The sequence below is a fragment of the Cricetulus griseus genome, chromosome 2 (genome assembly GCF_003668045.3).
Source record: "Cricetulus griseus strain 17A/GY chromosome 2, alternate assembly CriGri-PICRH-1.0, whole genome shotgun sequence".
Lineage (NCBI taxonomy): Eukaryota > Metazoa > Chordata > Mammalia > Rodentia > Cricetidae > Cricetulus > Cricetulus griseus.
The window spans coordinates 149,100,572-149,128,115 of record NC_048595.1 but is presented as its reverse complement, the minus strand read 5'-3'; the positions used below and the strand labels follow the sequence as shown (position 1 = coordinate 149,128,115).

At 38.5% G+C, this 27,544-nt stretch overlaps 1 protein-coding gene across 1 annotated transcript in view; it reads left to right on the top strand.

The window, feature by feature from the left end:
• Positions 1-27,544, top strand: part of Prex2 (phosphatidylinositol-3,4,5-trisphosphate dependent Rac exchange factor 2) — a 275,997-nt gene that overhangs the window by 224,712 nt on the left and 23,741 nt on the right. The window contains exons 36-37 of the mRNA XM_027398845.2: positions 23,364-23,430; positions 23,665-23,855. Of these exons, the coding sequence (XP_027254646.1) occupies positions 23,364-23,430; positions 23,665-23,855 (258 nt within the window). The remainder of the gene's footprint in view (positions 1-23,363; positions 23,431-23,664; positions 23,856-27,544) is intronic.

Here is a 27,544-nt window from a genome sequence, read left to right as displayed (position 1 = left end):
TGGTGCTCAGGCTCTGTCTGGGGACTTGGCCTTCTGATCTGTCCCAAGATTAGAGGGCTATGTCCTACTGTCTCCTGCAGCTGGGCCTGTCAATCTCAGAGATGGGAGGAATAATTATCTCCCCATTGAGATGATGTACTTGTACTGCAGAGAAGCCCTTTGTGGCCCATGCCACACTGCTAAGCCTGCCTGTTTTTGTTTGTTTGTTTTTCTTCTTTTTGGATCCTAGTCAAAAGGCTGAGCATGCTCAGAGCTTTGTTACCTGTATTTGAAGGTGTCCCTGTCCCCTCCTTCCCATTCCACCATGCAGTTGATTCACTAAGCATGCAAGCCTTTGTGGACCCAAACTCAAAAGGGAGCAACTTTTTCTTCCACATCACTTTCTCCCTCCACTGTGCAGCTTCTGAGATGGACAGCTTGCCTGTCCTACTGTTTTTCCTTCCAGACTCTAATAAAATGATCCTCAAGATTCCTTCCATGGTCATTTAAAATTCTCTTATTTGCAAGACCTCCAAAGGGGATCAGGAATTTCCTTGACAACACAATGGCAAGAAAAATGAACCATAACCAGTGGGAGGGAAATGGATTGTAATGTAGAAGCTTTTATTTTCCACAATTATTAGAAGATATTTTTCTCTTGTGAGTGAACTGGCTGACAGATCACTTTTAAAAGTACTTGACAAATTGGAGTTTTTTTTTAATTTTTTTAAAGTTAACATACAAAGTAATGTATTTCATTATAGTATCTTCTATATACATGCGGCACTACCCTTTATTCCTATTCACCCCTCTCCCTCAGGGTCCTCTTTCAATGCCCTCCCCTTTCTCTCTGCCTTCCTCTGATTGATCCTCTTTGTTACAACTAAATTCTTCCCTCTTCTACTTACAGGTGTCCTGCATGCCATTACTGTTTACCTTACTCCCTCCCACTCTTGAGGTCTCTTCCTCACACATATGCACAGAGACATACACACAAACATGTGCTGGGAGGAAGAGAGTAGGGACACCAGAGAGAGATATAAATTTATAGTGTCATCCAGTAAGACAGTGTGGTACCTATCTTCATGAGTCTGGCTTATTTTGCTTAACATTTATTTTTTAAAGGAAAAATATTGTTTTAGCTCCTTGTAATTCAAAAATAATATTGTGTCTCCCTGCCACACACACATGTGGATACTCTGAAGATTAAATTAATTCCTAAAATGACCAGCAGGGTATGTGTGTTGGTCCTGGTGATTTTCTTCCTCTAGTAATACTTACCTTACTGGTTTCACACATGTGTTCCTTTTCCTACGCTCTCTGCTTCATCCACCATTTATCATTTTTAGGAAGCATTAAGTCCCTGATTTTTTTCAATTACTTATTTCCTCTTCCTTAGGAAATGCAGTCTGAGATTCTGATGATTCATACTTGGATTGGCTTAGCTTGTTTCAATTTTGTTTCTTTGTCTACATCACTGTTTCTCAGAGCTATAATATTTACTAATTCCTTTCATAGGAAAGAAAAATGTTAACCTTAAATCCATAATTATCTTGTCCCTAATTCTCCAACTAAGAAACTGGCTTAGGAAGCTTAAGTTCAATCTTGAGAAAAATCTTTCTATTGATGATTGTTAGAGGAGAATTTTGTCTTCCCAACTGGCGAAATATATCTCTAGATTGTCTTTGAACTAGATATGAAATTGAAGCATTTCTACAGAACACACAGCCTTGAGCATGCATCCATAGACTCATTTTTAGAAAATGGACCACTGCTAGACCTCCTATTTAATCCTGTCTTGAAGCACCAGTCTTGTATTCATCCACTCAGGATCCTGCTTCCAGACCATGCCATCCTCCTATTCAGAGGTCTTTAATGATCTCTTGTTACCTCCAAGAGAAATATCACGCTCCTTAGCTTGTCAATGAAGCTCTTTCTTGACCTAACTCTATACTTCCTTTCTCTACAGATGCATCAGTCATGTTCTCCTTCCTAATTGCACCTCATACTTGGCCTCTCTTGACTCCTCAGGCTTCATTAGCATCTGCCTTCTCTGTTTCCCAGCTCCCGAGAAAGCTGTGCTTATGATTCATCTTCTCATGTTGCTACAGTCCTCTTTGTATCCATTTATTATAGACTTGGAAAACATCCTGGGCAGCAGACTTCTCAAAAGATGCCTAAGCATTTAATATATAGCCAGAATTGAAGACCAGTTCCTAAATCAGAGTTCTTAAAGGACGGTCCCCAGACAGGCAATGTCAGTGTCATCTGCAAACTTCTTAAAATCTCTTGAGTGTGCCCCACTGCCTCAGTTGTAGCAAGCTTTCCCCATGACTCATTCTTCCTCTCACTCCATTTTCAGAACCACTGTCCAGACCTAAGTGACTGAGAAATCCTCTCCCAACTTTTTATCTTCTTTTATGCTAATTATAGATGTCAGTTTTTCTTTAGATGATAAGTTATTGTTATAGATCTCTCACCTTCTTGATTGTAGTATAAGTTCTTTGAGTGGAAGGATTAGCTAACTTTAGTGTCCCCTCTTTTATTTATCAAAATTGCATAAAAAGCTCTCTACAGATGTGTGTTGGATTTCATTACTGGTATTGATAACTTTATTGCTGTGACAAAATGTTGCACACACATAACTTGAGAGAAAAGTTTATTTTGAGTCATGGTCATGGGGGACATGGTACATCATGGAATATGTGTGTGAGGTAGTAGCTCCTTACATGGCGGTCAGGTCACAGAGAGTATTGGCCCATGCCAGAAGCAAGTATAACATTCAAAGGCCCAAACTTAGTGTTCTACTTCTGTCAGCTAGTGTCTACATTGCAAACTTTTCACATCCAAACAGCACCACCAACTGGGACCAAATTATCCAAACACATGCACTGTGGGGGAGCTGCCACATGCTACATTCAAACTATAATAATGATATTTATGTTGTGCTAGCAGAAAGTAATGGGGAATAAGATATAACTTTCTCAGCCCTGTGAGTCTATTTTAAACAGAAGTTTATATGTGTGTGTATATAATATTTGACAAGAAGTTTATTAATGATTTGTGCTATTTCATGAAGAAAATAGCACAGTTCTGTTCTCATAAGAAAACATTTTAATGAATCTCTCTTCAAGAATGGTTTTTAAATGTAGGTACACCTTGGTAAAACATTAGGTGTCTTTTTTTAGGTAATGACCTGCTGTCTGTCTGTCCTACCTGTTACACATTAGATTTCCTGTGCTCAGGAAGGCTATTATCTTCCCAGTTCCAGAAGTGTCTTCTCCTCTTGCTTGTTTCTTGAATATGTAGTCAATTTCTTCCTTAAATTTTTCCCTGTGGCTTTGCACAGATACTTTTAAGTTACTTCAGGAATCTAATTTTGTTTTTCCAAGATGGGTGGTAATATCTCAAGGACATTGACTGGCCATCTTAAAAAAATGATTTTTTTTCTTTTTCTATTTTTCATTCCTCATAACTCTAGTGGCCTTTTCACTCTTTCAGTAGAACTCATTTAATTCTCGACATTATTTTATTGATTCATCAGATTTCAGAAAGCATCTTTTTGGCATTTGTCTGTGTGATTAGAAAACATTCCTTAAATGGCAACCTTCAGAAAGTAAACTCAAGCTAGCATAAGCAAAACAATGTATTGAATGTGTGATGCTGACATCCAGGACTGTGGTGACTTCAGTCTGGTATAAATGTTCTTCCATTCTGTTTGGCATCCCTTTCCTCTGTCTGGATCCATTTAATTCTCTCATCTGGGAAAATAATGATCACTAAAGACCAATATTACACAAAGAAAAAAGACCGTGCCTCCTGCATCACCAACTCTACTAAAGGACCCCGAAGGGGCTTGCAAGCTAGAGCCTCGCTGACAGCTCCTTTCTGAGGACGCTCAGTGGACTATCAAATGAGAGTGCATGGGCATTGTGCAAGTAGAAACAGTGGGTTCTCTTGCTTTAGAGCAGCCAAGAGTAGATGGATATAATTGTCCACCTAGCAGAAAATGACAGACATCAAACCTAGCAAACCTCAGCATTTATTGAGTTAGTCCCATGAAAGGCAAGTTATATGGGTTATTTAAAAGCTTAATGTTCCACTGATTATTATTATTTCCACTTTAAGAAGAAGGTAAGATTATTCAGATAGTAAGCAGACAGTGAGTGGTGAAACCAAGCTTTAAATCAAAGAACATTTCTCTCTAATGACACTTTTTTGTTTTGTTTTGTATAAGGCCATCTCAGTGAGTGAAGTGATTTTTTTAATAGTGAAAAGAAATTTTCTGCTACTGTTTCCATATCTAATGCTCCATTGACCTCTAAGGTTTTGATTTTGTATGAACAGTCATTCATTCATCCAACATATTTGAGGTTATCACAAGAGGAAGAAGGACATGTTTTATTTGAACATTGAATCACAAGGAGACAGTCTTGCCAGTACACAGAGAAGACCTTCCAAAAAAGTAGATCAATTCCTGCAAGTATTGTGTTGTGCTTTTTTCCTCAGGTCCTGAGGAGATGTCTTCTTGGACTTTGTCCTGTAACCATAGCAACTAGAATAGAGCAAGACAGTGGTACCAAGTGGTACCAGTGATAATGAAGCTGTTGACACTCCCTGGGGAAGATCAGGAGACCCCAGCCTGGGATTTTAGCTTTTTATCTCCACTCCACCACTCACACAGCAGCAAGTGATCTTAGGAGATGCTAGTCCATACCTAGGAGTAAAAGGCTGACTAAAAACCAGGCTCTATGATGCAGATTCCATGATGTCACCATCCATGGTGGGTGGGAACTTTGAAGTGATACTGCTGTTTGAGGGTCACTGTAGTCCTCTAATTAACCCCCCAACTGTGATGTGTTAGAAAGCCCAGTAAACTCACTGGCCTCCCTAAGTTAGACTTTGATAGTCTTACTTGGTCTGTCATTGATGCCCATCTGCGCTGATTGCAATGTACTTGTGTCTTCCCAGAAAAAGTTAATGAAACAGCAATTCATAGGAACAAGTGTATGATATTCAGGGCACACAAAGAAAGCCAATAGTATTCTAGTACTTGGAGAGCATGAATCACACTGAGAGAAATGAACAGAGCCTGGCTAACTATGCAGGGCTGTTGTCTATTGTGGGTACTTCGTGTTCTATTCTAAGTACAATGGAGAAGCCAATGGGAAGATTCTACTGAATTAGTGCTGTCTGTTAATAGTTCATGCATCCATTGCAAATGATATTAAAGACAACTAAAGTTTCCACAGGGTGTATGCAGTGAAGAAGCCCATGCCAGCCAGCTCAGCTTACCGCTCTCCAGCCTGAGAGAGATACAGGTAGAAAAGAGCCTGGGAAACTTGTCCTGGCACCATGGCTCTGGCCCTTTTCTGAAGATGCCTGCTTGGTTCTTTACCCTGTGAACAAGGCTGAGCTACCATAAATAGTCCCCAGATGTTTCTAAGAATGTAAATTCTGTCCTGGACCAAGCCGGGAATTATTCTTGATTGATTTATTTCTGCTTATAAAATAAGAACAACAACTGAAGTGTGAAATTCTGACAAATTCAGGAATTAGGGAGTATTGCTAACCCTGGCTTCAACTCCTATACCTACTCTCTTCCCTCTCCCACTCTCTTCCCTTTTTATTCAGCCTGGCCATGATCCATCCTCTCCATCAGCCTCCTTTTACCATGCCCTACTTAAGGGCAATTTGTCATTACTAAATCCTTTCATTTTAATTTCTCCTCTACTGCAAAAAGCACCACAATGTGGCAAGTAAGGATATAAATTGTAAATGTGAACAATGTTCCCCATTTCCAAGGAGTCCTTGAAGTTTCAGGTACTTAGGTAATTATTTTTTAATGCTACTTTTAGTGTAAAATGAATAGTAAATTCAAACAAAACAAAAAAGAAACAAGTTCTGCATTAGCTGGTGTCATTTATTATTTATTTGAAGTAACAGCTTCATACTGAATTTTTTAGGGTTGATGATCTGGGGCATCTAAATGTAAATCCATCATCTTTACAGAATAGGAGAATATCATTCATAGCAGTGGTTCTCTAAAGATGTGCCTTTGTGAGTAAAACCTGGCACATGCCCTTTGAAAAGTTTTATTTTCTTTCTGTTTTTCTTTTATTATTTTTTAAATTTCATTTTACATTTCAACCAAAGTTCTTCCTCTCACACATCCTCCTCCTCCCCTCCCCTCCTCCTCTGCCCACCTTTTTAATGGGCTGGAAAGATAGCTCAGAGATAGCTCAAGAGCTTGTATTGCTCTTGCAAGGACCTAGGCTTGTTTCCCTGCACCCATTACACATTCTATTATTCCAGTTCCAGGGACTCCAGCTTCATGGGTATCTGGATTCACATGATGTGCACACAGACAAATAGGCACATGCATACATAAATAGAAAACAATTAAAGGCCTTTTAAAACTCAAAACACACTTTTGATGATGAGTAGACGAAAATGTAGTGATTTTTTTGTGACAAAGAAATACAGTTGCCGGGCGTTGGTGGTGCATGCCTTTAATCCCAGCACTAGGGAGACAGAGGCAGGTGGATCTCTGTGAGTTTGTGGCCAGCCTCGTCTCCAGAGCGAGTGCCAGGATAGGCTCGAAAGCTACACAGAAGAACCCTGTCTCGAAGAAAAAAAAGAAATACAGTGCATACTAGTCTCAGAGCCATATGTTTGGGACAGTATTTTCAACTGAAAAATGACAGCCAGAAGTATATGTTCTGATTATGCCCATGATAGCATTTCTGTGAAGCATGTCACTGCTCCACAGCCTCAGAAAGAAATATGTCAGTAGATGTGCAGTCCTGGCATGAGGCAGTTATGATACATGATGCGGATGAACTGTCATTTTTACATTTTTAGGTACAACTATCAAACAACAGGAGAAAATGGAGAGATAGTCCACTATCAGCTTTGGTATGCATTTGCAGGCCCAGGGTTCATAGCTCAAGCCCTTCTTTTTCTTTCTTTGGTGGCCTCGCACCATGAGACACTGCTGCCCATGCTATTTACTGTATGATAAACAGTGAAGTTGAGTTTGAAGTAGAAAATATAATTTCCTATTGGTGTGTGTGTGTGTGTGTGTGTGTGTGTGTGTGTGTGTGTGTGTGTGTAAGCCGTATTAAATCAATGCAAGTACCAGCTACAATGAGCAATCAGGTGAGTGAGCAACAGAGAACATTCATTAGCATGTAAATTGTTTCTGTCTTTAAATTATTTTTCTGTACAGAGTAGCAGCCTTCAGCATTAGATGATTGGTACATTTTAAAATTATACAGAAATCTTGCATATTCATCTCCTCTGTGGTATTTCTGTAGTTTTTACTCTGCCTTTCAGTGAAGGTGGATTTTTGGTTGTTTATTGTTTGTTTGTTTAAAGTGTCCATATTTTGGCATCTCTAAAACTAGCTGTAAACCAAATGTGTACATTGAATTCCTTTCTGTTTTCAGACTGAGAATGCAGAATTTTCAGGGTTTTATTTGAGGAGTAATGCTCCCCTTGTAGGGTAATAAACCAGGTCTATGAGGAATTTGAGTCAGTTTAGGATGCTTTTGTATATTCTACATTTCTTTCTTACATAAGAGATATATGAAGGAACTAATTTATAAACTATAGGTTTTACTTAAGTGACACATTTTTCCACAGAGGAAAAGTCTACACATTCTGGGGACTTATCCATTTATTCAGCAAATACCACCTGCCTGCCATGTACCAAGGACAGCACTACATGCTGGTACCATTACAGCAGCTCTCAGCTGTCTGCCTGCTAGGAACATTTTTGCCTTTGGGTTAAGATAGATGCTAAACAAAATTCTCCTTAACAATTAATGAAAATGTGAGACAAACAATATATAGGCACCTGTTCGAGAAGAGAAACCATCCTAACTGGAGGCAGGGTGATGGTTTCAGGAATTAACACTTGCAGAGGAAGATTCTTTAAGCTGAGATCTGAAAGCAGAATTGGGTGGCAGTGTTTAGCCTGGAGGGTCTGGGAAGTAAACTTGGCAGGGAAAGTCACAAAGGTAAAGGCATCACTGAGGCCCCAACTCATGAGAGAACATGAAACTGATCTGAAACAGAAACTACATGTTCCCTTTACCCATCTTACACTTCAGTGCCTCCCCAACTTCTGCCAGTCAACCCTTAACTCAGGACACCCTTTAGCTCCATTGCCTTTTGTGGGAAGCATAACTACTTTGTAATTATTTAGGGCCCATTTCAGATTCATCTTCCTGCAGGGTGCCTTCTGTTTCATCTAAAGCTGTAATTAATCAACTTCTTTCAAACAGAGCTACTTCTGGAGTGGCATTAGTTTTGTTGGGGTTAGGGAGCTGTTTATCCAAGTTCCTCAATAGGGTATATGCACCCCAAATAGTTTGCATTGAATTAGAAATCATATTAGTTGTAATGCATATACATACTCTTGTCACATTATTATTATATTGAATTTATTCCGCTATCCAGTCTACTTTGCTTTATATCCAAAAATTTTCAGACCATTTGAAGGGACAGATGCTGGCTCTGTTGGAGATCTCTCCAGAAAATTTATCAGTATAGTCAAGGTTCATAAATTTCACATGGGATGAGAACAGATAAATTTGAAGTTGTAGTGACATTTTGAGATCAGCACATCTCTTCTTTAGTTGAAAACTACTGTAATTCTTTGAAAGCTGGCACCATTGTTTTACTGAAAAGGCAATGTAGTTTCGTGTATATTGATGTGCTAATCTTGTTTAATACCCCTAGGCTGTACTTTTGGGACCCAGACCTGTTCATTTGCCCTTGAGAACTCATACCTGTAACTAATATTTATTTTTATTTTACTTTAAAGGAATTTTTAATGTAATATTTTGGTAAGGGGAGCACATGGCATCACAATACTAACCTGTGAATTTTCATGTTTTTGTGATAAATCCCTGTGTATGGTAATATTTATCAGGAAGAGTAGTTTCATAGTCTGAGAAGTAGCAGCAGGTAAAATCATCTCTACTTTCTGAGCATCTTCAGGAGAGAATTATCTCTACTTAGTTGCTAAAAAACTATTGTTTCCATCTGGAAACTAAGGGAAAGCTACTGTTTTTCATCACCAAGCTAAGAAAAGACACTTTGTTTTTGCCAAGGTAAAAGGAAGATCAAAATACTTTGTGCTCAGAACTTCTTTTGGAATAAATGCAAGCTGAATATGTCAAGGAGAAAATAAGCACCCTCCAAAGAATTAGTTAAGTATGAGGGAAAATGTCCATTGCTTAGGGAAGCAAAATTGATTTTTCACTCTGCTGACTTTTGTCACAAGGACAGTCTTAAAATGGCATAGTCAAGGCATTTTCAGCAAGCTTTTTGATGAGTGTTTTTCCTATTGCTTTTGTTGGTCTCTTTTTGCAGGCATTTCAGATTTTGTTTTGTGGCTGAACCATGGAAGGTGAACAGATGACTATAAATTACTTTTAGCTTGATCCCAGAGACTTTGATACAAGAGGCATATTCTAACTTAGAAGAAAAGGCTGTGGCTATGTTGAAATCCTTGGCTGGGATGGGAAACACAGCATGTGGCTTGTCAAATGGGAGGCCTAGTTAGATAGTTCAACATCAACAGGAGGCAGGTTCTGGGTTTTGTAGATGCAAGTTGGTGAAAATCTGTCAATTATGTTGATTCTGCTTGGCTTCAGCCCAAATAATTTCCAATTTTCATTACTAGCCAGTACCTACATCTCTCTCTTGGCATGCCTTAGATCCCAGTCCATATACCATGCTATCTTCCTGCTTCTTATTTAGTCTTTTCCCCTTTGTATTCCCTGATGTGTCTATGATGAATTTGTGTTAACTTATATTCTTGTATTATGAAATTGCCTCTCTTTTCTTTTAAATTTCAACCATTTTTTTCACTTTTTGGTTTATACATTGCTGACAAAATGTCTACTAATAGATGAATAACATATATATATATATATATATATATATATATATATATATATATGCCCAAAGTAGGCCAGGCTTTGGGCCTGGATGCAAGATACGAACATTGGGGAAATAGTGTGGATTCAGAGTCAGAATTCAATGGGGACTATCTAGCCATTCATATCCTGCTTGAGAAATTGTACCATCTGATTCAGCAATAGTTGCTGTGTACTTTTTTGCAAGTACAAATGTATGTACCGTACTGGGGATTTTGTAATGACTCTGAGTCATCTCGGAGATCCATGGGTGGGTTCAGTAAACAGGTTATTAGAGATTTTCCAGTGAATACCATGCTTTTGATAATAGGAAACTCAGAAGAGATGCATATATTAGGAAAGACTGAGAAGTTCCAAGTCTAGAAATACTACTGACAAAAAATGATATTGAATGATATTGAAGGGTGAGTTGTAGAAGGAGAGAGGCCCTATTTCAGTGGATAAGCAAAGGCACTGTGGAACTATGAGGCATGAGGAGAGGCAGAGGTGAGTAAGGGGGGATGTAAGAGCAGCCAGGATAAACCAGATGAGGCCTGGGGTTTAAGTCCTCCTTCTGAGTGCTAAGCAGTATAGTCAGGGAGGGTGGTTCGATCTAAATGTGTTCCAACATTGAAAACCAACTAGTAGTTAGGGCACAACCAAAGAGAGAAAGTTAAAGCTGGGGTGGGGTGAGATAGACAGAAATAGAGAGAGAGACAGAGACAAAGAGACACAGAGAGAGATTGCTTAGGAAATTGTTAAAATAAGGTGAGGGTAAGTTGATAATTAAAGATAATAAGAACCCTGACATTGACAAATGGAGAAGGGATGCAGTAAAATGGCTAAAGAGACTGAAATGGTTAGAATTATGTTGTTAGTTGGCAATAAAAAGTGTCTGTGGAGTCCAACTCTGAGTCAAATTCAATCATACCTGTTGTCTTCATAGTGACTATGCCTTGTGAAATAGTACTGCCAGAAAAGGGTCATCTGCATCAAATTTAAATGCCATCACAATATATCATCATCTCTATTCAAATTCCAAAATAATGGATCAAAATGTATATTAAAAATTATATTTAGTACTCTGTAATAATTGTAGAAAGACAATAGCTTCATATTATTACTAAGTAAAAATAAAACATCTTATACAGATATACTTGTACTTAATAGGGTATTTTCATATTAATCTACTCAAGTATTAAGACCTTTAACCATTCAAAACTGAAAGCCTACAGTGGTGTCCACTCCTAACTTATTTTTGTAAATTTGTGCACAGTAACATTTCCCAACTTCTTGCTGTGCTTTCATTTATATAGGTTTTAGACTTCATCCGCTTTTGACATCAGTAACACAAACACAAAAGTCAACACATCTAGGGACTGGAGAGATGACTTGGTAGTTAAGAGTACAGGTTGCTCTAGCAAAGGACCTGGGTTCAATTCCCAGCACCCACACAGTGGCTCACAACCACCTTATAACTGCAGTCCCAGAGGATCTGACTCCTTATTCCTGCCCCCGAGGATACTGCATGCATGTGGTACACAGACACACTGCAGGCAAAGCATTTAAACACATAAACAATCATAATTGTAAAAAATAACCATATACATTCTGGATATTCAGTGGGAAAGAGATGAGCAAAGTCCTTACTAGTCTTACAGAAGGGTGCTTTCAGTAAATATAATGTGACATTCACTGCATTTCTTATGAGCCATGTGAGAAGAACAGAAGTCTGCTTAATTGATCAAATGTCATTCGGTCCCAGTAAGAGGAACATAGAGTAAACATGAAACTCTGCTATGTTGTAAAAAAAAAAAAAGAAGAAGAAGAAAGGAGTGATGCTGCACATCTTCTGGCTGCATTTCTCCACTCGAGTCTACTACGGCCCTGCAGCCCAGGCCCCTGACTGGAACCCCCTGAAGAGCCACATTCCTTGGGGCAGGCTTTACATGTCTACAGTTCTGTTTCCTGTTCTGTCTGGGAGCTAATTATGATTCATAGGCTACACTATTAGCTGAGAAGAAGTATGATCAGTCTTAAGAACATGCCTAGCATGCAGAAGAGCTGATTCCAGAGATTTTTTTCTGAAGATAGGTTTCATGGGTTTCCCGCAGAGCAATATAATTGGAGAAAAAAGTTAATGCCAGGAGATTCTCTGAGTTGCTTGGCTCTGGGTATCTGACCTCACTGCCCACGAAGAAAGAATGAACCTATTTAAAAGAGCTGTGCAAAGTAGGCCAGGAGGAGCCTTGCCCTTCCACAGCCATACGCCTGAGATTTAAACAGATACTCTCCTGTTGGCAGCCTAGCAAGTTACAGTGGGATAGAGCTGATCCTGAAACACTATCTAGAAGGATGTGTAGACCTTGCTCTCCTGGTCCTGGGTTTACCTGAAATATGGGAAGGCTGATTACCCAAATCTGCAATGAGCAGCATTGCTGGAGACTTTTAAGCACATTTTATGCAGTATAGAGCCACAAGGCAGGAATAAATGTTACTGTCTCCTTGAATGCCACCAAATTCTGTAAAAGCTAAGTAATTGTCATTAAAATCACTTTAACCAACCAAAATAAAGTTTAAGGATGAAATAATAAATCCCCACACTCTACTTTATACATGCTTTGGTCAGAATTTCATATATAATAATAGTGGAAGTTGTTCGTTTGAGAATGGGCTTCCTTGACACATCTCATCTAGGTTGCAATGACAATGTGGTTTATAGGCAGGCTCTGAAAAACAATTTCAGAAATACATTCCAAGGAAGGGAAGAAGCGGTTTCAAGAGATACCTTTCACTAGCAGATTAACTAGTAGAATTATTGCCATGAGTTACAGATAAAATAACAATGTTACTTTTAATTTTAGTTATGAATGTAGGTGCTGCAGCAATAAAATTCTGCCTAACAAAATAAGTGTGGGGGGCTGGGTAGATGGCTAATTGGGTAAGATTGCTTGATTGAAGCAAAAGCAAGAGGACCTGAGTTCAAGTCTCCAGTACCCAAATGAAAGCCTTTCTGGAAAGACAGAAAAAGTGTGGACTTGGAGCTTTCTGAGTCCCTGAACCAGCTAGAAAGACAAACTTTAGTTCAGTGAGAGACTCTCAAAAAATAAGACAGAGAACAACGGTAGATATCAGATATTCTCCTCTGGACTCTGCATGCATACCTGCATGTAATGGGCACACACACACACACACAGAGAGAGAGAGAGAGGGGGGGGAGGGAGGGAGGGAGGGAGAGAGAGAGAGAGAGAAGAGAGAGAGAATGATTGTCAAGATGACAATTTTTAAATAAAAGTAAATCTTGTTTGTAGTCAAACCTTACACACTTTTGCTCTATAGTTCACAAGCTAATCGACTCTGCTTCTTTCATTATACGTGGTATTGGCTTATACATGGATGCTGTAACACAAATACATAATTCATGCTGAATGTACCCAATTTAAAAACTATGCTTTTTGGCTGACACTGATTTAATTTGCTTAATAAGATTAATTATTTCCAGCTGTATCCATTTTTCTGCAAGTACCATAACTTCATTCTTCCCTGTGGCTAAATCATTTCGTGTGTGTGTGTGTGTGTGTGTGTGTGTGTGTGTGTGTGTGTGTGTGTGTGTGTGCGTGCGCGTGGCATGATTGTCTATCCATTTCTTCTGTTTATGAACATGTAGGCTAGGTTCTTAATTTAGCTATTGTGAATAAACATTTAAGTGAGCAGATACAGAAACTTGCACAGCCAAAACAGCCTAGTCTTACTGTGTCCCTTACTGTGATGTGGCCTTAATGTGTGTGGTTAGTTCACAACTCACACCTCAATGTGTGGAGTGTGACCCTCTGCATGAAGACATCCCAAATCACTAAGACAAGTAAAGGCTTTGGAATCTTTGGATGCTGAAACAAAGTAGAGTAGTGTAAATAGTTGTATGATTTTTCAGATTCTTGTTTTTGTTTTGATTTATTTGTTTTGGAGACAGTGTTTCATGTATTTCAGGCTGACTTTGAACTTGCTGTGTAGCCAAGGATGACATTGAATTTCCAATTTGTTTACTTCTGCTTCATAAGGATTGTAACTACCTACTTATTTTTCTTCCCTAACCTGCAGTTAGTTTTTTGCAGGTAAAGACTATCTTTTCCTTACTTTGCAATCCCCAGTGCTTGACACGCTTCCTGCCTTAGGAATTTTACATGTTATGAACAGATAACAGTATATATGGGCATGGAGTTTAGAGGTGTCTAGGAATTGTGAAGAATTGGAGGTGACCTAGGAGAATGTTGAGTGGAATGGTGACACCAGGCACAGAAAGCCACCTAAGACAGGTGCTTTGTTGTTAGCAGTGAAGAGAATACCAAGGAAGAGGTAGCAAAAAAGTATACAACCAACAAGGTACCAGTTTCATGTGATAAAGTTAAGGTCATTCTAAAACTTGGAAGTAATTTCTGGAAAATGTCTATTTGAGTTGGCAAATGCAAAGTTGTCAGTGTCAGTGCGGAGAATGGTTTTAACAGAGAGAGGCTATGGGTGCTGTCCACATTTGACAGGAGCAATAGTGAAGGGTTGGGAGCAGGATTGGCAAGTTGGTTTCCTTGGGGGAAAGTTGTAATTGGAAGAAAAGTTGGGGGGGTGTGAACAGCATTGGCAAGGGGTGTGGTCAGTGGGGAGTCATTTGTTTCCAGACTGAATCAACTTGGCCAAACTTGCAATTATTTATAGAAAGGGCTTGGTATTGAGTGAGGTTGTTTCTTGTGAGTCATTATTGATTTTTATTTTCTCCTGGATTTATCTTTGTTCCTATTCATGTATACTTTTTAAGCAGCTAGCATTCTGGGAGTTCAGCATATCATAGAATGTGACAGAATCCCCATCTTCCCTCACAGCAGTTCTAGAGGTCACCTCCTGACTCACCTTTGACCCCTCCCTGCTCCTTTAAGGAATGGGATTGTGAAAGGGGTCAAGTGGGACTTTGGCTGCTTGCAGATTTGTCTTGAAATACTCTCCCCCTGAATTCTTTTGCAAGGATCTTTCCCATGTCTGATGCCTGTAATTCCAACTGTACTAATTCCCCTGCTTTCCCCTGGGAAGTGGAGGCCTGCAGTTATTCATAAAATTCACTTGTAATTGTTACACATTTAGGAGATGTGCAAGAGCCTGCTGCTAATAATAATAATAATGGTTTTAATTAAAGTTATTGGAAGTTCAAGATAGGGCAGACCTACATGGATTGCTTTTGCCATTGAGTTCATTGTATTTTATTTTGTTTGTTTTTACTTGTATGAGCACAGCTCATAGGACAAATGGTATATATGCTTGTGCTAAAACAAAACAAAACAGGTCTTATGCTTGGCATTTTTTTTTTTTGTTTTCTTCCTCAATAGTTACCATTCAGGAAGGACAATTTTTCAGTACCTTTTGACCAAGAATCTTAATTGAAAGATTCTTGGAAATGGTATCGTCCATCAGGAAAGTTGGAAAATGATTCATTTCTTTCCTCAAACCACTTACCACCCCATGAACAGAGATGATGTAACAGAAGCAAACTGCATATGGACTATGCCTTTTGGGTGCTTATAGTTTACTTGAGGGAAAATGTGAACAAGTGCCTAAGAGGAAAACTAGAGAGACTTAAGTTTATAGATTCTTGGGCTTCTGGGGCAGTGAAGAATCACCAAGTCTAAGGAAAGCCAAAAGACGTGATGCTGAAGAGAGAATAGTGACAATTCTCATTTAGTGACAACTCTCATTTGTCCCTCAGATACTGTACTAACAGCCTGAATTTTACCAGATAATGGGAAATTTGTCTTTGAAGTTTTTATTACATTTCTGTAGTTACCATATTTGTGCTTTAGCACATGCATGCAAGTGTACACATAAAAGTCAGAGGACGGTTGTGGGTCCCAGGGATCTAACTTAGGTCCTACAGCTAGGCAGCAAGTTCCTTTACCCTCTGATGAATCTTGCTGGTCAGAAACTTTACCTTTTGATAAGGTCTATCATAGAGTTATACAAGCCAAACATAAGACATCTAGAGTCTCATTATACTAGCAGACAGACTTGTGGTTTTTAGTCTCTTCCTTAAAAGTAACCAGGAGTTTTGCTATATCATTTTTTTTTTCTTGTCAGAGAAATAAAAGGTGAACTTGTTCCTGTGCCAGGGTGTCAGGCACCCTGAAAATTTTCATTTTTTATTTCAGTTGCCATTCAAGGAAGGGGAGATTGTCAGATGTCCTTATTCTAATTTTTGGTTCTGATAACTGGCAATTGCTTTTCTTTAAGTGACATTTTTCCATGCTGATTCACCTGTAGCTTAATGCTTATAAGCTTAAGAATTCCTCCTGTGGGCTAAAAAATCCCTTTTGAAAATATGCATAAATATACTATTTTCCTCTGCTAGGCTACATGTAGAATGATAACTCCATAATTATTTCTAGCTCTCAGGAAATAAAAATCAGATCTACTGATACACATCAGATACAAAATGCATAGAATTTTCACGAACCACCTTAGATTATGGGATTCCAAACTAAAGTTTAGTTAAAGTTAAAGAGGTTAGTGGGATGACTTTCACCCATAATCTAAGCACTGAGAAGGCTGAAGCAGTAGGATTGACATCATTTTGAGGCTGCCTTGGGCTATGCAGTGAGGTCCAGGACCTCTTGAGAATAATAAGACCTGTTTCAAAATGAAGGCAAATAAAAATGTCAAAGGGTGTTTGCCTACTTGGACTGCATTGTTTATCATAGCTAAAGGAATGTGTGCAGTTCAGTGTAATGGAGTTAGGTCAATTTATTTCAGAAAAAAAAGTGTTCTCTAAATGTCTCATTTGATCTGGGCTTCACGGGACTAGTAGGATATTGTCAGAGGAAAGGAAGTAAGGGAAGTCCTACCAGAGAGAGCAGTGCTTAGAAAGGAATGGCATGTGCACACAGATGACACATGGGGTCTGAGCAAGACAGTGGGCTGAGCAAACTTTGGGTCCTGAAGCTGGTTAAATGATTTTTGAAGGTAATAAAATGAAAGCTATATTAATTTTGAAGATAGATTCGACCTGACCTAACTAGGGTACCCAGAAAGAATTGGCACCAATTTAATATTTTTTTTTTTTAAAAATCCATGGTTGTAAACCTTAATTGTTATTCCTTGAAAATAAGGTATTATGCTATCTTACATAGTTTAATTGTTCAACATAATTATTATTAAATGAGCTAGAATGATTTTTAAAGTTGAAGTACTCACAGTTTAATGCTTTCCTAGACAAAGTGAGTTCATTTGTATGACATCATACCATTTAACTTCATTGTTCAGAATGGCCTCCTTGCAGTAGATGTTTGCTTCTTTTTTCTCCCTTTCCAGGAATTCTTTTCTGTAATTTTGGAGCACGGTGCTGCTTTAGGAACTATCTCCAGGAGCATTTTAGCAGCAGATGCTGTCCATAGTGTTATGTAACTATGTAGGTACAAGGAGAAGCTACCACCCTTGCAGATTCATGAATGGGAGTGCAAGAATCCATAAACAACTGTTTAGGAAGTGGAGAAGGGGATGCAGATCTAGTCAGCTCCAAGTAGGTTCTCAGGAAGGAAAAGAAGTGAAGAGGGTCTACCAACAACAGTGGGAAGCAGTGAGGTCCATAGCCATGACCAATGTGACAAGTCATGCTATCTACCCACATGTGCAATGGCACACTTTTCTGTGGTCATACTCGAAGTCATTGTTATCGTCGTCTGTCTTGTTAACCTTCTAACAGCTGATTTTGCAGTGTTCAAGTCATATTGAAACTGCAAATTGGTCATTGACAGTTCTCTGGCAATTCTAACCATAGAATTAATGCTATGGTAGGCAAAGAGGATCCAGGCAAACCCAAGATTGACTCATAATCAGAATTTCTCTTCATCTGACTGTAAGCACTGTTTTCAGTGATGCCCAGACTGTGTTTAAGGTCATGGGAGAAGGCTGGTGGGACTCAAGAACAAATTATCACTCTCCGGCTTTGCCAGTCTATGTGTGTCTAACTAACTCAGTGTGTGTTTAACCATGTGTTTGCCACTCAGTATGTGTTTAACAATGTGTTAAACATCTATGGCTAGAGTAATTTTTATTTGTACAAGTGTCCAGTGCCTTTTAATGAGCTATATTAGAAAATGATTTTCTACAATTTAAGTGCAATGGCAGTCCCTCACATGCAATTTAACAATGATGCCAGACATCCAGTCACACCTATACTCAGTTGTAATAGTAACACATCTAATCATATGCATGGATGATTCCCATAATTGACCAAATGGCTTTCTAGTTCTTTTTGAAGTAAAGAATGATTGCTAAAAGTCAGAATACTTGCACAAAAGCAACTTGCTACAATGTAGAATATTCTTGAATAGGATACAATAGAAGTTTATTTGTGTCAGAACAAACTAAGAATCTTGCACATGATTATAAATATAAAAATAGAGTGGTGATTTTATGAATAGTGATCTGGAGAAAAATCCAGAATTCAGCAGAAGTCTTGATGGAAAATGCCCTTCTACTTTGTTATAAAACACTAGAAACTCTTTTGCTTTCATCATCTATCTTAGAAATTGGCTCTTCTCCAACATCCTCAGAAAATAGAGAATTGACTGGCCAAATGAGAAGGTGTCACTTTTGTCATTGATCTAACTTCTGTGTATTTCTGAAGTCTAAATCAATTTCTTTAGTTCTTTTCAACCAGGAAATTGCATTGTCTCCCTTTGTGGGAAAAGAAATGATCATCTCTTGGGCACAGCTAGATCTTGCTGAGCTAGTATCTGGGCTGTTTACCAATGAGAGTGCCATATTGTAAATTTTAAATTAGTGCTTAGCTTGGATGAGTACATGAACTAATCAGTGTGCCCACACTTGTTTTCTTCCACCTATGGCAAGCATTAGCTCCCTACCTCATCCCCAAGGTCTTCTTATAATTTTGAGCAATCCTTATCATTTCTAGGATCCATTACAGCTCTAAATTTCCACATGTTAGAAGCCACATGTTTTTACCTGCTCATTCTTACTGTATCTGGTAGATGAACCTTTCTTTTGAGACCTCTACACTCCTTAATAGATAATTGACAATTTCTTTAGTTTGACATTTCATTTCCTTAGAGTATGGACCTGACCAGCTTGCCAAACATTTTCTCCTCCACCCTTAATTGAACCCACTCTTTAGGCATATTGGCTCTATCAACCCCTGTGCTTATTATGTTATTCTTGGTGAAGCTTCATCTTAAAATGCTTCTTACAATTATGATTTGTCACAACTCTATCCAAATCCAAGTCTTAAATCCTATTCTTGGAACCTTCCTCCTATTTGTTTACTCAGACTTTGAAGTTACTTCTTATAGTCTGCCTTTATTGCAAATACGCCTATACTTGTCTTTTTGACAATGGTAGGCAGACTTTGCCAGGTCTACTTTTATTATAGCTATTACACACACACACACACACACACACACACACACACACACACGAAACTAAGTCAATTTAATTTCAACTCTTCACTGAAATTTATTGCCATTTGATCATTTTCATTGGTATTTCATTCTCAGAGGCTTAAACACAAAATCATACCAAAATCTGTGCATTTAATAAAATTGTGATGGTGAAAACTGACATGGGCCAGTAGGAAAGGGAACTCACTGGTCAGCCTTTCCAAAATAGCATCACCACTTTCAGGATGGTCTTAGTAAGATTTTCTATATTCAGACCCAGGACCATGACTTCATTCTTACTCACCTTAGAAGCATCGAAAATGACATCAGCTTTGGCATTAATCCAATTTTACCATTAACTTTCTCCATAAAAAATTTGATTAAGAGGCATTGCAAGACTTTTGTAATTAAGGATAGTGCATTAGGAAATTGTTTTCCAGCCCTCGTTTGTCATATTCTGAATGATACTGAAGTTCACTGGCTACCTGTTAAGTGAAATACCTCCTGAACAACCTTTAATCTGATGAAGAATTCCTAACATTAGTTTCTACTTCAAGTCTAAACTTTCATCCTCACATATAATTGAGTCTTCAAATTTGTTGACTGTGCATATAAGAACATTGAAGTAGCTAAGTAGTTTCTAGTGATTTCTTTGGATCTCTTCAGGGAATCAGTGTATTTTACAATAAATACATTGTTAATATTTAATAGTAGTTGTTGATTAGCTTCCTTTTCCATGCATTAATTCTTCATAATTATTCATTTTCCTTCCATTATGAGGATTAGAAAGTGTTAAGTACAGGCACACATCTTTGTGATTCAAATATTTAACTCTGAATCTGCAGTGACTTTTATGTTTTGAGTAGTGAAGTTTTAACATTAGCTGATTTTCTTTGTCAGTTCTGCTATAAAGCAGTCAGTAAGGTTTCTAAATGGTATTATTTGATGTGGGCTTCATTTTCAAACTATAAGTTACTTCTCCTGAACATCAGCTATGAGTTGTTGCTCTAAATATTTTCTGCATTGATTCTTGGAGATTACTGTAAAGTCACTCAGAAGTGAACTTGATACATTTAGACCATCATGACCTAACCTGCTCTCAAGAGGCTAAGTCAGTGACAACTTTTTTCTCTTATGTTACTGGGAATTGAAGCCAAACTTGCATTATGTAAGCCAGGGTAGGTAGTATTCTACCACAGGATGACAACCCATCTAGAGTGGATTTTGTTTGTTTGTTTGTTTAAGAGAACACTCTCTTGCTGTGGTGACCCCACCATAAAATTATTTTTGTTGCTACTTCATAACTGTAGTTTTGCTACTATTATGAGTCATAATGTAAATATCTAATATGCAATATATCTGAAGTGACCCTAGAGGGGTCACAACCCACAAGTGGAGAACCATTGTACTAGAAACATTTGATCAATCAAAGCCTAGAGAAATACGTCTGTGATTCTGAGAGTATGGCAAAAGGAAGATCAGCCACAAAGCCATAAATATCCTGAAACAAAAATATTAGTTAACTTATTATTATATATTTGAAAATATTTATTGAGATGGCCCTTTCACAGTTGCTAAATATTAGAGTAAGAAGTAAAGACATCTTTGTAGCCACATAGGGAAGAAATATTGGGGAATGGAAAGAAGTAAAGTGAAATAAGTAGACCTCTTGAAAATAAAAAAGGAATCCTCACAGCAAAATTTGTAACAAAGGACCAGTTATATATTTGACAAAGGAACAAAATTATACACTTGGAAGTTCTTACTGAAGAAACCACCTAAAATGTAGAACGGATAGATTAAAAGGGTATATGGGGGGAATTGTGGGGATTGTGGAAGGAGAAGGCTTGAACACTTGAAAAGAGATGACTATGTGTCTCCTGGGAGCACCAAGAGAAAATAGAAATATTGGAGGTAAGTCAAAACTGGGATAGGTGATGACTTCAATCATTTCAGATATGAAAATTAGATTCCTCACATGGAAAAGTTCAATCTGAGATCCTACCTAGATCTATAAATACAAATAAATGTATACCTATAAAAATAAATGTGTACTTAAACACTAGTGATTAAACTACAGAACAGACAGAGATCCAGTGAAAAGGGAACCTCAGCTCTCAGAAAAAAATAAATTAGAAAAATAAATCTGTCTCTCCAGATCTTAAACTGAAAGTAGTATTAGCGGGGAAATGCCACTGATACAGATTCTAAAGTCTTATGGCAAAGTATGCACTAAAAGACAGTGAATGAAAATATGAATCAGATAAATGATTTTTACAATTAGATAATCTCAAGGAGCTAAGATAGGAAAGGTGTAGGGTTAAAAACAAAACTTTAAGACATCAAACTTATTCTGTGTGAAAAGTAATAGATACTGGCCAGGAAGTTGTAGCACACAACTTTAATCCCAGCACTCAGGAGGCAGAGGCAGGTGGTTCTCTGTGAGTTCGAGGCCAGCCTCGTTTACAGAGTGAGTTCCAGGACATCAAAACAAACAAATAAAAAACAAAAGCAATAGCTAATGACTTTGTACAAACAAAGTATAATACTACACAAAAGTAAGGAATAGAACCAGACAAATAAGAGAAAAAGTACAAGTGGTAAACAAATATATATGAATTTACACTACAAGCCAGAGATTGAAAGTCTGTAAGAAGGATGTGGAAAAATGCAAACACCTGTTCTCTGGCACCTCTGACTGTGGCCAGTATTGTGATGACCTTCGCATGGCAGCCATACTTGTGAGCCTAGCCTGGAAGGTGCCTAGGGAAAGGACCATCATCGGCACAAGTAGGAGAATAGAGGAGGGTGGCTTTGATCATCTTCCTGATATTTTATTTATGCAAAAGATGAGACAAAGGGCAAAATGCTACAATGTGTTAATCATGGTAGTGTATATGTAGGTTTTCATATTATATAAATATGGCCTCGTGTGTTTGAAATGAAAGACATATTACACTTCCAATATCTGAAGTGTTGGGCATAAGGATAAGTTGATGAAACAGCCAGGTCAGTTTTTGGCAATGAGGACAAGTTGCTTGTTCACTTCGGTTCAGTGGCTCCCAACTTCTTGCCAGTACGCACAAGGCCCCACCTACCCAGCCTAGTCCCTCCTTGCCTCTTTGCTGAGTCTCTGCCCCTGGCCCTAGCTCAGCTCCACTGCATGTTTTTCCCCTCGTGGGATCCAAGCTTTCTTTTCTTTTTCTTTGGCAACTTTTTGGAATTTTCCCCTCTCCTTCTCAGGAAATCTAGTGGAAAGTTTAAATGGTGCTCTTGATCTAGCGGTGCCAGTGCAAAGCGGTTCATTGGCTCAGTAGAGCCATCTTCCTGGCATTGGTGGGGTATCTGTGGGTCATGTCACTGTAATGTAATCATTGAGACCAAACACTGCCTGGTGTTAAGTCATCCCAATATTCATGGCAGTATATTTTCCTCATGGGAATCACACAGGTGGTGCCTGGAAAGAAATCTCAGGAGGTCAGACTGAGTTCTAGCAAGCAATAACTAACTTTTGCTTCTGAACTGATTATAGGAAATTTCTTTGAAGGAGAGGCTTAACTGGTATTTTAGGAAAGAAGTAACTAATTAAGAAGAATTAATGTAATTGTGTGGTTTTGGAAGTTGCTCTTAGAGTTATCTTTCCTAATCTAGTTTGTAAAACCTCATTGATGGATCATGGTGCTTTATTTTGAAAAGCAGACAACAAACAGGTTACTGCTAATTATGAGAATAGCACAGTGGGGGAGGGGTGCCTATAGGCCACAGCCTGCACATGGAGGTAGGAGGACAAATTCTGGAAGTAAGTTTTTTTCCTGTGAGCCATGCTGACAGTTTTTTGTTTTGTTTTGGTTTTTGTCTTTTTTAAAAATGGAAACATTGCCTTTGCATAGCTCCAACCCCCGTCAGCCGGGAATTTGCTCATTTGCTGATATTGAAACAGAAGTTTTTGGAAACCAACATCTTCATGCATTTTATGTTCTTTGTTTTCTAACAATAATTGATTTTCTTTGGACTCTTTCAGGGCATTCTACTTGGACAAGTCAAATTCACCGCCAAATGCCACATCCAAAGCTGCCTACATCGAGAAGGTAACATGGTGATTACATTTATCGAGTGTTGTTCCCCTGTCCCCCCTCTCTAGTTTTTCCTGCTTCTCTTCTTGAACACTGCCTGATTATAGAGCCTTACAAGACCCAATGTGCTGCCTCCATCCTAAGATGGTATTTTAGATACATGACCTAGAAGCTGGAACAGCTGAATTGCATGCCACCTAAAAGGACTTCTAAAAGTGTTGAGCTTTGTGTTCGTCACTTTCTTTTTAGCTCATGAGGCCTCTCAATGCTTTAGATGAACTTTACCGGCTGGTCACCTCGTTTATCAGATCCAAACGCATTGCTGCGTGTGTGAACACACCATGCAGCGCCTCTGGAGTCGGACTGCTGTCAGTTTCCTCGGAGCTGTGCGACAGGCTCGGTGCCTGTCATGTCATCATGTGCAGCAGTGGTGTGCACCGGTAGGTGAACTTCTCTGCCCTGCTGGCGTTTCTCTTGTCCCATATTTAATGTGACTGGATTGAAACTAGAAATGGTTAAAGGACTGAGATGTGTTTGAGGTACAATTTGAGATGTTTCCTGGGTTGGATTCTTGTGGTTTTAGTAATTGTAGACAAACTAATTACCATAATCCCCTATTTATACTGGGAAAGCTCAGATTTGTATTCTTCTCATGTTTATATCACCATATTAGTATTTTATCTTTCTTATTCACTGTAGGAATTTCCTTAGTTGGAATTGAACTCAAATAGCCCAGAAGCACTTTTCTCAGGGTCCTGCACAGATAGTCTTTTCTTCATTTACTCACATCCCTAGAGGCCAAGTGCCCTGAGATGGATGGTCCTTGGGGTTGGAATGCCTTCCTCCCATGGCCAGAAAAGTAATGATGCAGGAGCTCAGACGACAGGATACGCTCTCCATGATCAGTCATGCCAGCTGTGCTCTCTGGGGCAGCCAAGGCAGGTGCATCAGACTCAGCCTCCAATGGGAGTGAGCATGCCAATCCAGTACCACTTCATCATCACTTGCTCCTCTCTTCCCATTTTATTGTGGAAGTGAAACCTTACAGATGAAGATAATAAGGTAGAATTTTAGTCTTCCCTTTAACCTGGATAGGGAGCTTAACTGTTACAGGATATACTTTCTTGGTACTGTGTCATTTAAACTTTGGAGGTTATGGTTACATATTCACATTTATTTGTTTCTTAGTCCATGCAAAGTACTGTCAGTGGTGCTATGCAGCTTCATACAGTGAGGGTGTTCATGTTGGAGACAAGCAGGAATAACTGAATTTAAATCTAAAACGTTTTGAAAATTTTGTTTTATTTTTATATTATTGCAGAATAGCATGAGAATTTCATATAAATTTTACTCATTTTTTCATGAAGGACTTGCTTAGATTTTTTTTTTCAGGATGATAAAATATGTGCCAATTTACATTGGAATTTAAATTTCCACAGAAGGCTGTTCCTAAAATAATCCTTTAGTAATTCTAATTCAGGCAGCTAGAGAGGACGCCAAGCAGATCCACACCTGCAGGAAACATTAAACAAGGAAGTTTGCAGTCAGGTTCCCACTGAGAGGACAAATTCAGTGTTAATCAAATGTTATACAAGATATTTTTAACATTTATTTTTAACATAAAAGTGAGAAATAGCTAAACAATGTAGTATCTACTTAAATTGCTTTACTGCATCTTTATTTATTGGGTAAAGGGGATGTCTAAATATTATTAGCAACAAGAATGTGGGTCTAAGAAGGAGAGGCAGGCTTAATTCACATTAACATAGCATCTGCATATTTAATAATGCAGATGCACGATTAGAAGAATGGAATTTAGATGAATGATGAAAATCTCATAGCACTTAGCCTGGCTTGTCCTTTATTGAATTATTCCTCAGGAAAAAAATTCCTTATCCCTTGATGCTTCCCTCTGCCTCTCACTTTTAAGTGAGCTCTCCATTGTCATTGAGTAGAGCAACGGAGGCTGGGTGGGCTCTCTTCAGGTGAGGACTTGCCTTTTCAAAAGATATAAATATGATTACAGGTGATTTAGTAATGGACATTATTCAGAATTTTCTCCTTACATGCCCATCTTTTCCATGTAGAATCTTTCCGCGATTTCTATCAATCACTACACGTCTGCACATTGCTTTATTAGTGCATACACTGTCTTAATAGTAGTTGGTGTGTCCTGTGGAAGTGGGTGAGTTGACTGGAATGGGTTGTCACAGTAAGTTTGACCCCCTTAGTTCTCTGGTCTCTTGCCCAAATCCCTTCAGTAGATCATGCAGCCAGAAGACACACACAAGATGGAGGCAACTAGGCCTTGGACTTCAGCATCAGTTTTAAGAACTAAATGTATTTTCAATTACCCTATCTCATGTGTTCTGTTATATCAGCGTATAAGACATGCTTTTCCATCATCTGCCTTATGTACCATTTAAAGTTGCAACTCACGAGTCTCCCATTGCCTAGTAATTTCTTGTTTAATGAATACTCTCTTTTTCTGCCATTGCACATAATACTGGCACAGAGGCATCTTTCTACATGCTGCTGTCTCTTAAGTTAAAGTAGAAACATCCTCTAGGTAGAGTTACTGTATTATAGAACTTAAAGCCTTTGCTTAATACATTATAGTTTAAGCTCCAAAAAGAATTATTTTCAATGTAACACAAGTAGTATGGCTTAGCTTATCTTTCCTTATCTTGTCTAGGCAGGGCAATGGGATTCATCTGCACATTGTCCTTGATAGAGGTGCAATCATATTTCTGTAGTGATCTAATTTACACTTCTTTGCTAAGACATTAAAGTATTTGATGTATTATGAATTCCCTTTCCTACAGAGACATATGTTACCTATACTGTGTTGTTACCTGCCTAGTAGATGGAGTTATTTTTGTTTTCCCAAGTAGAACCTTTGAGCGGTATTGAATCAGGTTTGTGGCTTTTCAAGCTCTGCTTTGTACCCACACCAGTCATTTGTTCCAGGCACTCAAAGAGCTTTCGACTGTGTCTGAAATCTAAATGTTCCTTTTAGTTCTTATTGCAGCATCTTTCCATTCAATGTGGTTTTTAAAATTTGTTTGGGCTCGTTGTTCCCACCCCTGCTTAATAGACACCATTTTCCCTTTAGCAAATATAAATCAGTACCTTGCAAGTGTTACAAAGCACCAAACATGTCTCTTACTGAGTCTACAAGGATACCTTTCTCTTCCACTATGTTACTATCTGCTTCATCAGACAGTGGGGACCCATGAGTAGACATCTTCCTGAAAGGGCACAGGATACATGTTTTAAAATATTCTAGTGAAGGCAAGGCATCTGGGATCATCGTGTAACTCTTTAGGGGCTTGTCTTTGCATTCTTTTTCATTCGATTTTTGGTGGTGAGTGATCCATGATAGCAGAGTCTTGGTGTGGCTGTGCCAGCAAATGGTAAGTGATTTCAGTACAGGGCTAAGGATTTGACTAGCCTGGTTTGTGTCCGATCAAATTCTTTTGTATAAAGAAACTACTTTTGCCTTCATGATTTCTGGTGAGATTCAAGAATCAGGCCCTCCATTTTTAGCTAACACACCTGGACTTTCATCAGTGGAAGTTGTCAGCTAAGCCTGAGGCTTGAGGATTCCCTGCTTCCACCTTCAGCTGCATCATCTGAAGAACTGCCCACAGGTGTGAGGAGAGCACAATGCGTGCTAGGGCCAGCTGGTTTACGTTGTTAAAACACACAATACTGATGAACCTCTTTCTTTACACATAATCAGCATCTAGCTATTTTTATTATTAGTTGTAGAATACACACACACACACACACACACACACACACACACACACACACACAGTTTTAAGAATCAATTTTAAAATGATCCATTTTCAAAATACATTTATTAGTAGCTTATTAGGAAGTTGAGATGTATTTCCCTATTTGACATTTCAAGAGTTGCTTGAGGTCCCAGGGTCATCCCCTGCCCTACACCCACCAACAGAAGCCCAAATATATAATCATGGTATAGGACCGGAGCTATGACTACAGCATTTGTTATGGAAATAAAATCCAGAAGGTGAAATATACAAGCAACTCCAAAGAAAACCAGTATTAGCAATGCCACCAATGGAGTAATTTTCATTTCAAAGATAAACAGTATGGT